The 17,140-nt window shown below is 31.1% G+C and overlaps 1 protein-coding gene across 3 annotated transcripts in view; it reads left to right on the top strand.

Moving 5' to 3' along the window:
* LOC118202091 (hapless 2) overlaps positions 1–15,628 on the top strand; it is an 87,573-nt gene extending 71,945 nt beyond the window's left edge. For all 3 annotated transcript variants that reach the window (XM_035374260.2, XM_085821088.1, XM_085821087.1), the window contains 4 exons: positions 4,374–4,539; positions 6,515–6,650; positions 14,033–14,090; positions 14,948–15,628. In XM_035374260.2, coding sequence (XP_035230151.2) covers positions 4,374–4,539; positions 6,515–6,650; positions 14,033–14,090; positions 14,948–15,480 — 893 coding nt within the window. In that variant the 3' untranslated portion in view covers positions 15,481–15,628. The remainder of the gene's footprint in view (positions 1–4,373; positions 4,540–6,514; positions 6,651–14,032; positions 14,091–14,947) is intronic.
* Positions 15,629–17,140: the final 1,512 nt, after the last annotated feature.

Below are 17,140 nucleotides of genomic sequence, written 5' to 3'. Positions count from 1 at the left end.
TTAAGGATCATATTATGAAGACTAATGATAACTTCTTCCGCAAAGCGTTCAATTGTCCCTTCATGCGATATTTCCAAGTTTTCAATTATACAGTTTTACCTGAGGACAGAGATCTGAGACCCTGGGCGGCCCACCTCTGATCAAAATTTCCCTACCTAATTTTACTTGTACATATCTGTATATAATTATTTTTGCATCTGTATCCTCATATTTTAACCCAGATTAATGCATTTATTCCAGCATATTTTCATATATTATTACTTATCATGTAATTCCTTTTCAGGTACTGTACTCCTGATTCTATTCCTTATTCTGCATCGTGTTGTACATATGTATTATAATTAATCTCCGTTTTTAATTTTTAGGAACTCATCTTTTTATTATGTATGCTTTATTCTTATTTATCCCAGACTAATTATTTTTATGCTTGTATTTATGTTTATATTTTATTTTATTTTATCTATTCATATGCTTTATATATTACCATGTATTCATTGTACTATTATGCCCATTTATCAGGAATGTATTACATTTATTCACCACCGCGCTCTCCTAATAGTCTGATTCGTACACTGTGACGCAGGGTCACCCCCTTCTCTCCTGACCTTTAGTTCCACCACCATCCTTCAGGACCAACAAATTTCAGGTACCATCACTCACCAGGAGCCAGTAAAGCGGCATTTACTAGCTGCACACCAGCAATATCAACATGGATGGATGGATGGACGGACATCTCAATTCGGTTGGTTTACCTGATGACGCAAAAATAGTCCTGATTGCTGACAACTGTTCGGCGCATACTTCACTTAAAGTTTTAGTGAAAGATAATGTATCCATATTATTCTTCCCTCCAAATTGTACGTCTATCATTCAGCCTATGGATATGAGAATAGTGCGCATGCTAAAATGCAAATATAAAGTAGCATTTTAAAAATCTATGTTAAATTTCGTGAACAATAGCAATATTATTTAAGGCTTTTTGAAATTTTCAGCATAAAATCTGCTGTGTGGAGCATCGCAAGATCATGGGAGGATGTGTCTCCAAGATACGTTGAAAAATGCTTGGCACAATTTATGGTCAGCTGCCATATTTCATGGTGAGGACGATGAAGATAATAGCCGCGAATTTGAAGGTTTTCGAACATCGCAAACTAAAGGTGAAATTTTCCAGTTATTGGATTTTGTAAAGAAATGTGGAGAAACGGTAATAAATGAAGATGATATAACAGAAGTTCAGTGGCGTAGTGAGGGAGGGGCAAGGGGGTGTATGATGCCCCGGGCGCTGCTCGCAGAGGGGCGCCAAATGGTCTCCAAACAAGATTTTCATCATATCACTCTGTTTTTTTCGGAGGGGAGGGCGCCAAAAAGATATTTTGCCCCGGGCGCCAGTTATGCTCGCTACTCCACTGCAGAAGTTTTTCATTGTGACGACAATACCCCAATCAATTAATGGATAGCGAAATCTGTAGTATGGTTCTAGATCCAGAAAATACCGCTTCCGATAGTGAAGAAAGTGACAGAGAGATTATTGAAAACGAAAAAATTTTGATTGACAAGTTAGTTGGTAGAATTAAAGAAAAAATATTAACACAAAAAATAAAGCAACTTAAACAACTTACATTGAAAGAAATGTTTAATAAAGTAAACAAATAACTGTTAAGCTTTTTTTTTGGGGGGGGGGGTAAATTTTGGTACCGTTTAGCTCATGATTGCTATTTATTTCATAAATTACGGTTTCATATTTTTAACTGCATAATTTCTGTATGCCATCTTACCAGATTTAAATTGATGATCTATAATCTGGAAAAATCCCTAATCCGGAATCGCCGAAGTCCCGACGAGTCTGGATTACGAATTTTGTACTGTAATATAATATAGGGCTTTAATATTTGGTGGAACAATTTAAAAAGTGAATCGTCGCCGTTTATAATGAATCAATATAAAATGCCAGAATAAAATTAATAGCTTTTCTGGGCTAATACCCTTTGGGCTTAAAAAAAAAAAAAAAAAGCGAGAGAGAGACTTGTTTATCACAACAGGTATGGTGATAACTCACATCACATCTGTTAAGATGACTAAATTAACATTACCAGATCAAGTGTAACACTATAGACTTAAAATTTGCAAACAGACATTTGCTGTGCATTTCATATCATTAAATTTTAAGAACAGCAAATGGTAAACATTATGCTTTGAAAAGTGATGCTAATGAAACTGAAAATATTTCAAATGCTCATTTGTATTTATTTTCTGACAGGTTCATTGAAAAGCTGAATTTACTTCCAAAACCTAAGCTATGTTTAATATATTCAACAGTTTCATATATGAGGGCAATTTATGCAGCAAAATGTTTATTGTTATGCCACATCTAATCAGAGAAAGTGAGCAAGTATTTGATGACTACAAGCAAAGAAAACTTAAATGTTCATGTACATTATCTATGAATATTGCCTATTTATGCAAGCATACACATATACCTGCATTTGAGGATATTCATAAAAATATCATTATGAACATTTAAAATCTTTTTAATTTATTAATACTTAATTTGTATGCATATCTGATTACTCCCCGTTTTTCTGATTATTAATACTTACATGTGTTTTTTCATGGACATAAAATTATGATATAAAAAGTCACTGCAGCAGTTAGTTTTGTACTGTGATTTTAAAAAATGTTATTCAAAACCTATTAAGTAAAAAAAATACACATGTAATTTAATATTACATTTTATACAGATGTGCTAATTTTTCTTTTTGCCTTAAATGAAGGTATGTCCAGACATGCTTATATTAGAAAATTTCACTAATTTTCAGATCACAATATATAAATACCTAAAATTCATGATTAAAAAAGCATGGCGAGATTTTTTATTGATCTATTTTCAGAAGATTATGAATAAAGTAGCATTCTTTTTATTTTGTTATTTCAAATATGTACAGTCAAAAGTCGTTAATTCGGACACCCATAATCCGGAATGATCTATAATCCGAACCTCAAAGCTACAAACTTTCTGCACATGCGTCGCGTTCACGCATGCGCACAGGCGTTTAAGAGTGCGCGTAAGACCTTTACTTCTGCGAATATGTTTGTGCGCATGCGCGTTTAATGTGTAACGGAGGTATAAGCTAAGCTAAAATTATCTAATTCAGTTAATGTTGTAGATTGCGTTGTTCCTTAATCTTCGAATTGGATCCGGCTTATTATTTTTTGCAGACTGTTAGAGCAATTTCATAAAAGTAAGCTTGAACTTTCGATTATGTCAAATAGAATTTCCGATATATATTTACTAATATGTAATTTGTATCTACAAAGCGAAAGTATGTTTTGAAATCCGAAATCTGTTTATCAATTTCACGCCGCGGATTGGAAGTTGATCTGTCAGGTCTATCCTTATCTTCGGGGTCAAATAGAGTTTCTGATATATATTTATTAATATGCAACGGATCTACAAAGCGAAAGTATATTTCGAACTTCATTAAACAAAAAGTGGAATTGCTGCAAAAAATGGATAAAGGCATATCCTTTGTTTATCTTTAACGCCGCGGAGCACGATGAATTGGAAGTTAATCTATCAGCACTATCCTTATCTTCACGGCAGATGTTTTTATTTTATTTGGCTTATAATTCCTTACTAAATGTAGTATTTCATGTCGAAGTACTCCGTCTTTGATACGATTTAAAGCAATTATAGGACTTGAACAGCGGAACTTTGTAACTAAACAAAAAATTATGTTTGTTTAATAGAATTAAAGAGAAAGTATTATCACATGAAACGAAGCAACTTACATTGAAAGAAATGTTTAATAAAGTAAACAAATAAATATTAAGCTTTTTCTTTTTGTAAATTTTGATACCCTTTAGATCATAGTTGTTCTTTATTTCATAAATTACGGTTTCATATTTTTAATTTTGTAATTTCTACATGCCATCTTACCAGATTTAAACTGATGATCTATAATCCGGAAAAATCGATAATCTGGAATCGCCGAAGTCCCGACGAGTCCGGATTAACGACTTTTGACTGTAGTTGCCAGATTTAAAATATCAGTTTTTTTTTTTTTTTTTTTTTTTTTAAAGAAACGATTGCTTAGAAATGATCATACAAAAAAAATAAATTAAAATATTTTTGTAAACAAACAATATATATATGTGTATATTGTAAAGAAGTATTCAGATGTTTAGATATAAGATTCAGATATATATTCATGTGTTTTCTTTTGAGAAGATAGATTGCCATCACATATATTTTGAGCAATAAAAGCTAAAGATGCTGTTGATCTGCAATAAATCTTTTATAATAACATATATTTTGCTTTTGTTAATCTTTATTAAACATTAGCCAACTTTCGTTACACTTCCGTATTTTGTAGGTTTCATTAAAGCAGCTTTAGGTGCTCTTGGGTTTACTGCAATAGCAACTTTGGGATTGAAATCTTGTGTTTATCAACCAAAGACGCTTGAAAAGTATTCTGAACCTGAATTAAAAGATCTTGATGTTTTGTATGATACCGAACATTATCCTATTCATCCTGATACGTAAGATCAAGTATTTGTTACTCATTACAATTATAATTACTTTTTTAGAGTAAATGATAGTACTTTTTACTTTCTTGCTTCCTGAGCAATTCAGTTAAAATTAAGGAACTGTAATGTAGTTTCTTAGTATTGTGTGGCTCTAAGAAGAGATTATTACAAAGTCTGAGATATTAAGTAAAATTTTAATGCCATTCACATGAGTTAATCATGAAAACATTAAAAAAAAAGATGGTAATAATGTTTATTTTAATTTAATAAGTGTATATCTGTTTAAGATAAATTTTATGGAAATTTAGATTATTAGACTCTGATTATGCATGGCCTTCAGCTTGAGGCAAACAGTGTGCTAGACAAATTCATGTAGGTTCTTTTTTCCTCTTCATTTATTATTTTATTTATTCATATTTTTATAACTGAACTAGCAGCTACGCTGCCAGCCTTCGTCTGACTTTTAACTGTACCATAAAAATGCCGGAAGGGAACACCAAATGTTAAATTTAAAAATTGCACAGAATTTTACTCTGCAGAAAACTTCAAAAAAAAAAAAAAAATTAAAAAATATATTGCATATAAAAAAATTAACCAACTTTCCGTCGAAGGAAAAAATCATGCAAAACTTTTCAATATCTTACAAACAGTGAAATAAGCAAGAAATAACATGAAAGAAACTCAAAAAATTCCATGCAGAATTTTACTCTGTAGAACAACTTTATCAAAAAAAAAAAAAAAAAAAAAAAAATGTATTATATAAATAAAAAAATGACAATGAAATATCCCAATCTCTTAAAAACAGTGACATAAGAAATACGATGAAAAATTGTTTCCAAACCCATATTTCTAAAAGAATGAAACTATTCAAAATGATGCGATTTCATCAAAAATCTATCAACAACAATAAGACTGTTGCCAAAATCACATTTTTAAAGATGTGAGATGTGAGAAGTATACTCGGAAGCTTCATTTAAAAAATTCTTTAAAAATACAAAATATTATTACTTTTCAAAAATTCTTTTTGTAAAAGCAGTCACAAGGATGAAAGTTTAACGTGTCCAAAAATTAAGGTAAAATAAACTGTAAATTTTTAAAAATAAACTTTTTTAGAAAAAATCCCACTAAAAAGGTGTTAAGCTCCCTTTGTTAAATAAATTCGTATTTAATCGATTTGTTAAAACATGAAATTTATTTTAAGTTCATAAAATAACTAAGTGCCTACGTTTCATGACGATGTGAAAATGGAGTGGGTAGAGTAAAATCTCGCTTTCCTATAGCCCATTATGTCTCAAAATGACCCGATTTCGTCAAAAAATATAAAGTTAAAAAAATTCGAATTCAAATTTCGAAAAAATCACTTCAAGGTGCACTGGCTCTTGTCTAGATGCACCTATGTACCAAATTTCGTAGCCGTGGGTCTATTAGCTTACGCGCAGCACGAACGATAGACACACACACAGACAGACTCTTTCTTTTATTATATGTATAGAGATAAAAGTATTTTATTATGAATATCTTGATAGTCAATAATTTTGGTAGTCAATGCCAAAAATCTGCAATATTTTTAGAGTATAAATTTGTATTCTTTAATATCATGCAGATGGTTTTTTGTATAACAGATTTATTGCAATTAATTTATTCTAGAATTTTGAAATCACATTTATGCTAATCATCTTTTCCATAAAAATTGTTTTATTTAATTTCTCTGAAAGATAATAAATTTATGCATTCCATTGTTAAAATATTATTGTTAGTGGAAGAAAACAATGGATTCAGTTAAGAGTATTTATCAACATAACAATATATTTCTGAAATAAAACAAGGCTTTATTTTGAGTTACTTGATGTCCAAGGGGAAACTTCATGCTTGCTAAATTTTATATTTCAGTTTACGTCTTATGTATATCAAGACCCTTTTTTAAATTTGAAAATTATGTTGTAATTTACCATTAATTGTTTAAATTTTTACATGTATAACTTTTTAGGATGGAACGTGTAAGGTGGATTAGAGACCAAAAACTTTTTGTTTTGAATGTTTTCTTTTTCTTTGTTTGGCCCTTTCTTGTAATCAGGGAATGTATTCGGAAAGCTAAAATGGCACGGAAACAGAAGAAAGGATTAGTAAGTGTCCTTTTTAAGGCATTAAAAATTATGAGACTTACATAAATCTAAATCTGATATTTTATCATAACCTAATCTATCGTTTTTAAGAAGTTCTTAAAATTTGAATGTGTGTGTTGTTGCTTTAATCTGTTACAGCTTCATGTCTTTTGTGCATCATTAGTATTATTACACTTTAATTATTGTTTTACTTTTACATAATATGATTTTAATAACAGTTTTAAATGCTTAAGTTTCCATCGACCATTACAGTTGGTGGAGATTGTGACAGTGTTTCTGGTGAAAGTCTGAAGGAACAAATTGCTCTTTATTTAGTTAGATAATTAATAGATAAAAGTTATTAACATGTCATATAAAAACTTAAATATCTGCGATCTCAAGCTTTGGGATTCTTGGACAAGCAAATGCATTTTAGCAATCAAAAACCCCTACTGGAATATAAACAGCAACAAAACTGTAACCATCTTTACAAAATTGCCACCACATAATTTCACTTAAAATATGAATCTAAGTGTCATCCTGGTATTTCATGGTGGCTTTTATTGTGCCATTTCACAAACTCCATATTATTTTAATGTTTTGAGCGTGCACATCAGTATAACTAGTCCTGCAAATTTGAAAATACATAACTACTTATGGTTATGTAAGGGTAAGAAATAAAGGCCCTAATTTTAATCATTTTTAAAATTGAGAGAGAGAAACAGGGAAAGAGCAGTTAACTTGTAACTTCCATACAAAATTGACGCTGGCTTATTGAAGTTCAAGGTTATATAGTACCTAAGCAAAGTTCTTTTGAGTGTGTTGTGACATCCTGCTTATCCTCTCTTGGCAATGAATTGCACTGTTTGGTGTAATTTTTAAAAATAAGTCAGTGGTAAAATACATAGGAACCAGAATTATATGCCTATGGTAATTTTTTTAAAGTGTGTTTTTAATGACAGATTTTTTTTTTTTTTTTTTTTTTTTAGTATAATAAATGAATATTTGTTTGTATAATGCTTTCAAAATATAGGTAGAAAACATATTACATGTCTAACACATATTATCAAAAAAATTCTGCCATTTTAAGTATTTGATCACATTCAGATATATATATAACATGCAGGAAATGTATGTAGATTTATGTTTTCACAAAAGGGGGGGGGAGTTCGGATTGTAAACTTTTAAATGTACAGTTAGATGATGAATGATACTTCTAGAACATACATTAAAAAAATAATTAGGTTAATTCTATATTTCCTGTTTTACTGGGCCGATTGATGAGATTCAACTTGCATTTTTCATGCCTCAAAAGTGCAACTTAGGATATATATTAGATTTGTATATAGCAGGGTTGGCCAAACTTCATGTCAGTAAGAGCCACACGTTTGAATTCAGGAATGTTCAAAAGCCACATCTAGATTTTCTAAAAGCCACAAGTTCATATTTACATCATTGTAGAAGTAGTGGAGGAGGTTTTAAATAGAAAGAAATCCCTGATAACTTTGTAAAAAGAGTCTAAACTAATTAATTACTTCTTTTTGAGCACTGAATAATTTTAGTTTACCATATTTCATATATATATATTTTATATGCACGAGCCGCACAAATTGACTGTGAGAGCCGTATGAGGCTCGCGAGCCACACTTTGGCCACTCCTGGTATATAGCACTGTTCTAACACATACTATCACAGAATCGGACTTTTTCTAAAATAAATTGCTAATTTTTTTTCATGTTCTAAGTTTTAACTCTCCAAATCAAATTATGCTTAGTATCAAATTTTATGAAATTTGGTGAGAAACTTAATAAAGAAATTTGAAAATTTATCTTGGTGCACTTTTTTCAGTTTGCATCAAGAATAATCACTTGGCAAAAATTCTTAATTTATGGTAACCTACTTCACTTTTCCTTTCATTGTGCAAAAACAGGTGCATTATTTATTCTTTCAAATTATTTCCTTTATTTTTTAATCATAGTTGTTAACTTAAGATAATTTTTTCTTTGTTAGAATTTCATTTTAGTTGTTTGAGTTGCATGGTTGAATTATATTTCTTCAAATAATTATTTAAAGTTTTATATTTATTCATTTGAACTGTTTATTCAAGATTTTTATTTTATTTATTTATTTTTAAAGTACTTTGTGACCCTGACTATGATGCATTTGAAAATTGTATATATTGAAAGAGAAAATTCAGTTAATATGTCTTTCAGTGGGCCATTCAGAAATGATACATACATAAGACAAATATATAATTAAATATCTTAATTTAGGATGAATTACATACACTGCTTTACAGTTTTATCATTATGCCATCCGTTCAGTGGTTGCTTTCCATTATTTAAAGTTCAGATTTTGAGCGTAAGGTGTATTTGCCCCTCGCTCCCTATTTTAACTTTGTTAATTTTTCATGCTCGATCAGATAGCCTGGCTCAGTAAAAGTAGGTGGCCAGTGCAACTCTGATTAAAAATCTAGTTATAACCACGTGCAGTGCTGATAAGGACCACATGTTTCTGTGACTCCTTTATTTTCTTCTTTCTAGGTATTTCTTTCTCCTGATGAGGAGGGACCTTTACCTGCCCTCGAAATCGATTGAGTGTTTCATTATACCTATGCTAAATACAAGGTTGTTTTTACGATTTTGATTGTCACATTCGCGTGTTTCTCTTCTAGTCTAGTTTGTGCTATCAACCGGCATTTTTGAGAATATTTTACTGTTTATTGTTTTACCATGTGCACCATTTTATTTACTTCTTTCCACGTGGCCATTAGTTTTTCGGATTTGGTTTATGCTATCAACCGGCATTTTCGAGGAAATTCTATTTTTTATCGGTTTACCACAGAACATTTTGACTTTCGTTGCTTCTTTCCACGTGGCTATTGGTTTTCAGTATTGGATGTTTCTCTCCTTTTGGAATGTTTTTGTCAGATGTTGATGAAAATTGTCTTCATTATTTATTGATGTTTTTTCATGTTATAAGTAATTACTTGTTTGGACTTTCGGAATTATATTTCTTTTGTTCAATTGTTTCTTGCTTGTACCCTTTTCACAATATGTCCACTGACAGGAACCGATTTTGTAAGTTATGCCTTAAGCGTACGAAATTCTTGAATCATCTACAGTTTCTACTAAAATGCAAACATCAAAATATCATTCCCAAATTTATACATGTGAAATGTAGCTTTAAAGCTTCTGTTCACGTTTCAAAAATTTTGCATAAATTCAAATTGACACTTCTTCATCGCATTATAAGGGACACACGCAAACGTTTATCTAAAATTGAATTTGAATTATATTACCTCCATTTAAAAATTGCTAATTCCACTGAAAATGTTTCCTCATTTGAACATACATCCTGGTCTAGAACCGATACCGTTTGTCAACGGCATAAAAATGTGCTTATTTCTAAATTCCTTAAACTCACACACCAGTCGGATAGTCCCAACTATCTAGCTGATCTTCTCACTGTAAACATTAACCCCATCGTTAATATCTCCAATAGGAATCTTTCGGAGGAGCAGTTAAAAGTATTAAAATATAATTTCAACTTTTCAAAGACATCTAAACCTTCAATTCCTCAAATCATCGCCCCTATAGAGAAAGCCTTTAAATTCTCCAAAATTTCGGAAACGCAGAAGGATACAATCCGCCACCTAATTACTCATAACGTTAATTTTAACAACAAATCTTTGAGTTCAAATCTTAGAAAAAAGGAAAATGAGATCTTACGTGAAATTCATTCTGATACTAATATCATTATCTCTAAAGCTGATAAGGGCGGACAGATCGTTGTTATGGACAAACACACATATATTACTGGAGTCTCTAAACTGATAAATGAAGGCCCATACTGCTCGATCCCTAAAGATCCTTCAACTTCGGACCTCACGAAAGTAAAAAGTGCCATTAAATCTTCCCACATTCTGCCAACTCAGTTGAAAAAATCACTTATTCCACCTATTACTAATTGCGCGAGACTTTGTGTTCTTCCAAAAGTCCACAAAACCGGTATTCCTTTTCGACCAGTTGTTTCCAACATAGGTACTGCTTCATATCCTTTGGCCAAATATTTAGTTTCCAGATTTTCTCCTCTACTTGCTAACAATATTCACACTGTAAAAAATTCTGTTGAAGTCATTATTGATAAACTTTAAAATATTTCTTCACTTCGTTCCATTATGGTTTCATTTAATGTCAAATTACTGTTTACTAATGTTCCGGTCGAAGGAGCACTAAATTGTCTTGAAACTAGGCTTCGGGAATTTCACTTCACACATACTGAAATTAATGAGTTGGTTTCGCTTACTAAAGTTTCTCTGAGTCAAACCCACTTTGTTTTCCAAAATGCATATTTTCGTCAAGTTGAAGGATTGGCTATGGGTAATCCTCTCAGTCCGGTACTTGCTGACATTTATATGCACTATTTTGAGATGAAATTATTTGATAAACTATCTTTTCGTCTTTGGATTCGGTATGTTGACAACACTTTCGCACTTTTTGACGGTTATAAAGAGGATTTATACGAGATTCTATCTATTATGAATTCAATTGATCCAGCCATCCAATTCACTCTTGAAATTAAATCCAACAATTCCCTCCCCTTCCTCGATATTCTTATAATCCGCAATGAAACTGATTTCAGCACCACTGTGTACCGTAAACCCTTTGCAGTTTGTTTACCACCCCATGCCAAGTCATGCCACCCTGTTAAGCAAAAAATGGCTTCTTTTTACTATTATGTATTCCGCACGCTTAAAGTTTGTTCCTCTGAATCTTTGCTTACCAATGAACTTAATTATTTGAGAGCAGTTGCGATTGACCGTGGATTTTCTCCCGTGATTATTGATAAAGCCGTTAAAAAAATTTCAGATTCCCATCAAAGAAGACATTCCACTGTTAGAAATAATATTAATGACCTTGTCGTGCTTCCATTTTATCCTTCTGTTAGCTATAAAATTGCACGGATTCTCCAGAAATTCAATTTTCAAGTCGGTTTCTCCCCTATTAATAAAATTCACCCTTCGATTCTAAAAGATTGCGTTTCTGTCTTGAATTCTTGTGAATTTATAGTATATCGTGTCAGTGTGGTTTAAGATATATCGGCCAAATGAAAAGAGCGTTGAAGTTTCGTATCAAGGAACATGAATCTTATGTCAGAAAAGGCGAAATTAACAAGTCTTCAATAGCGTATCATAGTTGGACTTTTAACCATAATTTTGATTTTGGATCTGCAAAAATTATCCAAAAGGCTTCTTCCATAGGTGAATTGGATTTTCTTGAGGCTTTTCACATTCACAAAGATTTAGCAGGTTTAGTTAATGATTTGAAGTCCAATCCAGTCCTTCCTAATGCCTTTAAAATTCTACTATCTTAATTCAGTTATATTTGCCGATAGATGGCGTTACCTCCTCGCGTTTGGTACTACCAGAGGGTATAAAAATCCGTTCAGTGGTTGCTTTCCATTATTTAAAGTTCAGATTTTGAGCGTAAGGTGCATTTGCCCCTCGCTCCCTATTTTAACTTCGCTAATTTTTCATGCTCGATCAGATAGCCTGGCTCAGTAAAAGTAGGCGGCCAGTGCAACTCTGATTAAAAATCTAGTTATAACCATGTGCAGTGCTGATAAGGACCACGTGTTTCTGTGACTCCTTTATTTTCTTCTTTCTAGGTATTTCTTTCTCCTGATGAGGAGGGACCTTTAGCTGTCCTCGAAATCAATTTAATGTTTCATTATACCTACGCTAAATACAAGGTTGTTTTTACGATTTTGATTGTCACATTAGCATGTTTCTCTTCTAGTCTATTATGCCATTGCTTTACACAATTTTAGCACAATACTTTTAGTTTTTAAAATATTATTCATATTTTGTTTTTAAAGTCAGAAGGATCAAATAGCATAAAATGAAAAATTTTTAATTTAAAATTTAAAAAAATAGTAAATTTAATACAAAATTATTTTTTCTTAGTGCTTTGTCATTTTCCTTCAAGCATTCTGCAAATATATTAAAAATCATCCACCTGCTTTTTTGTTTGCTATATACTACAATTTCGAAACATCTAGGTATTTCTAACATTCATTGAAGTAAAGGTATTGTCTTCATTTTATCAGCATTTGGTCTGAGTAAAATAGGGAAGCAACTTTTAAACTCTTTAAAAACCAGTATAACTATCAAATTGGAATTAATACGAGAGATACTCACCATTAATAGCCAAAGCTCTCTTTCTAAACTTAGATTGTCATTCATTAGTCAAACATAATTAATTTGTACTTCTATGAAACATATGTCTTATATGCAACAAATTATTAAACTTAACTGGAATCAATTTGCAGCAGACCTCAGAATTCATAAATTTTAATTGAATACATTACTCTTTCAAAGACATGCTTTGCACCATTTTGTCACTCACATTTTGTCTCACAGCATTACATTACTCCTTCCCTGCTATTTCTGCGAAGGAAGTCTTTGTGTTAATCCGAGCCGTGACTGAGCTATACTGTGAAATCTTTAGCTCAGGATTAACACACAGACTTCCTGCTATAAATATGACTGCTATTAGTATGCATTACTTTTTCTTGTTTGCTGCTGCTTGCATAAACCACGTCTCTTGCTTTGCCTTCCTTCTGTAAATGTTTAAAATGTAAACTTGTATATGGAAGTTGAGTGGCTCATTTAACGTCCCTAATGTGGTACCAGTTTAAGCAAAGATGTATTTCTGAAGAATTTTTTTTCCTGTTAAAAAAGTATTTAAGTGATCAAGCCAATTGTGATTTTCCCTCCAGTCATCAGCACAGCGGTTTTTCTCAACCATGACTCAAGAGTGAGTTGGGTTCATCCTCCTCAAAAACTCAAATATTACATTTATATTACATTTGTGTTGCTCAAATCTTTCCTAATATGTCACCAGCTGCCTCTTTAGATGTTTATATGATCTAGAAATATATAATTTTAGGTATTTCATACTGCACTTTTATGATTCTTTTACGGTATAGTGGTTAGGGGAGCTTAATATGGTACTGAAGGGTCCGGGTTCGAATCCCGAAGAAGACATGGATGTTTCTAAACATATAGTGTTGGTGCTGCATGGCATCACTCTAAATATGTGACAAGTCGAAAGTCCTCTTGTGTGGATTGGTGGAAGGAGAGAAGGGTGGGAGAACCCCGGATCCACTGAGTGCTCTCCCTCAAAATTGGGGGTGGAAAATAGAAGTTCAACCTCTCTTCGGAGCAGGCTCTGACAACCATTATTCCATGTATTATGGACACGACAACAACAATGTGCTAATTATATATATTTTCTGGTTTTTGATTATCATTTCTTGGAAAATCTATGAAACTTAATAAAGCATATCTTGCTGTATATATTATTTATATATATTTTTTGCTTTTGCTATAATTTCAGGTAGATGACATTTCTTCTTTTGGCAAAGATGAAGTGCATGGTTCTGATATTAAATTAAGTAAGCAAAAGAATTTTTGCTATAATAAGGCAGAAAAAGAAATTGCATTGATATTTCAGAAATGACATTTATTTAATTATGAACTGATCTATCGTTTTATTCCTAATAAGTTTTATAAATTTGAATCTGTGTATTGTTACTTATTATAACAGCATGTCTTTTGTGCATCATTAGTGTTATTACACTTTAGTTACTGTTTTACTTTTACATAATATTTTAGTGACAGTTTTAAATGCTTAAGTTCTGTTTAAAATTTATGCATTTGTGCTGCGCTGTGCACTCATACTCTGAGCATAGCACTGTACAGCCACAAAGTAGTGCATGAAATTGTTTTGCGTTACCATGGCAGTTGTTAGAAAATAAAGAAAACTGGAAGTTCAGATGTTTCGTTTTTGTGAGTTATGTTTTGATTATTTATTTGACTGCAGTAACTGATTTGTGACTGTGGTTAATAGTCATTAAGTTGTTCCAGTGTGTTTTGGCAGTCACTGTATCTCTCATATTATGCCCTTCACTAACATATTCCCATTAATTATCTGACTATTCCTATAATTTTGCTTCAGATTGCTGTGAGAATTCTACACTGTAATTGACTAATCTCTGCTTAAAGTGAACTTTTTTTTTCAGTCGTATTAGAAAAAAATTCTATCCCAAGTTAGCTGATCTGCTTCATAAGTTTCTGTTAATTGTAAATGCGAAAAAAATCTACTCATACATATATGGAAAAACATCACTTCTTGAAATGAAATTTTTTCTCTAAATGAGAAATAATTGTTACTCATAATTTAAGTCCCTTAGACTCTTTGACTTAGTCTTATATTTTTATGAATTGAAATAAAATTATCTACTTTTTATAGCAACTGAAAGTGATACCGATTCTGGTTCACCTTCTGATGATTTGAACTTGAGACCTCAAACTGATAAACTGCCATTAGATCTCTCTGAAATAGAAAAAGCAACTGATTCTTCTAATAAGATATCAGAAAAACCTGATGTGCCTAGTCTTGCAAAAAGTATGGAATTTGATTCTTCTAGCATTAAAAAGTCTTCAGAACATGCTAATGCAAAACTGGCAGAGTCTGTGAAGGCAGATGCAGATAAGAAGCCATCAGAACTTGCTGGAGTAAAATCAGCAGTACCTACTAACACAAAACCAGATCAAGATATTATTCAAGGGTCATCTCTGTCTACTAGGGAACCTGATGCTGATGAAACTCATGCAACTGAAAAGGAAGAATTGGGTCAGCCACGTGAACAAAGGATCAAGTCTATAACTAGTGATAGTGCTTTAGAAACAAAAATTGATACTAGACCTATTCTTGATCCTATTAATAAACCCTATGCTAGATGGCAAAAAGGGGCTACTAGGATTACTGCTTTTAGGAAATAATTCACTAGGCTCATTCATGTGCATAGTATGAGAGAGCAAAATTTCTGCTCTTCTGTTAATGGAAAATAGACAATGTTTTGTTTGTCATATCTTCAGAAATGCTGTGTAAATTTTCCTTTTGAATAAACAATTAAAATTCTTAAAATAATCAGGTGTTATGTATTATTATTGCATCATGATAAAATTACAAAAACAACAAAATATTACATAAATGCTGGGTGAGTAATTAAGATTATTGAAATGACTAAGTGTTGTGTTATTTGTTTTTGTTTTTTATTTATTTTCAAATTATTGCAGCAAATTATTTTCATTAATTAATAATATAAAATATGAAATTTTCTTTAAATATGACTAAAAGGTTAAAAAGACTGCTTTCTAACCACAATTAAATTTAAATATCTGAAATTAATCCTCCTTGACATTATCACCTCTCTTTTTGTGAGAAACATAGTAATAATGACCAAAACATATTAATTATCACAAGCACCCTAAAAATCATCGACTATAAACATCTAAAAAAGCTCACAGAATTTGATACCAAAAATACCAAATTAAAATTCGAACAAAATTATCTTAACAAAATCATCAAACTCTCTTTCAAAACCAATATATTATCACTACCAATTACAAATACAGCATGCTCTCTTGTTAGAATTTTAAGATTCAATTAAAGTTCTAGCAAAATTGTCTTAATAAAATCAAGCTCAATTTGAAGCCAATATATTATTCACTACCAGTTACAAATACAGCATACCTGTTGATGCTTTTGAAGATTATGAATATACTGCTTACAGTATAACCTATCAGCGAAAACTGTAATAATGTTATCAATAAAAACATTAAGTAACTGTAATTTATTAATGAGAAAATTTATTTCAAGGAATTAAGTAATAAAATGAAGAAATTAAACAGCTAATTTATCATTACTATTATTAAAAAAGCCTATAAAATTTTAGTATGATTTTGTAAAATATTCTACAGAAAGGTCACTGAAAAGTTATTAAAAAATAATATTGCTTACAAAATTTCTTTACCTTCAAAAAATGCTACTAGTATTAAAAATCTATGAAAAACTCTGATGTGGACACCACATGATATCCTTGTACGGCTTATTAATGTATACACATTTGTTTTTACTGCACTTTATTTAAACTTATTTCCTTAAATTATTCTATCTTAGAATAATTATTATTAATTATTTATTAATCGAGTGATGCCTAAAGGGAAGTTGAAAATGACATAAAAATTACCAATTTTTAAATTAAATATTCCGGTCAAATTTATCGTACGGGAGTCAAACTTCTAATTTTATTTTTTTAGAACAAGTATAATGCTTTCCCAAATATAAGCATAGGAACCGAGAAACAACATTAAGAGCTAGATTTTGTTATTTGTCAAAAATTAATTTTTTTTAAAATTTGAAATTGCCAAAACTTAAATATTTTTGTCATTTAAAACATTTCTGTGCTTTTAAACTGGAAAAGAGGGTGAATCTGAAGATATATATATATATATATATACGTTTGATTCTGTTGATTGCAACAGAAAAAAGGAGATGCTCAGCTGGATTTTATAGCATTGAGTTATGCGAGATACATACATACATATGTATGTCACGGGAAAAAATTCCTTCTAAATGAATTTTACAATCTGTTTTGGA

This window comes from Stegodyphus dumicola, chromosome 7 (assembly GCF_044657685.1).
Source record: "Stegodyphus dumicola isolate Sdum_Otavi_A_Nest chromosome 7, ASM4465768v1".
NCBI lineage: Eukaryota > Metazoa > Arthropoda > Arachnida > Araneae > Eresidae > Stegodyphus > Stegodyphus dumicola.
The sequence above is the reverse complement of the archived record's forward strand: the minus strand, read 5'-3'. Positions and strand labels throughout refer to the sequence as shown.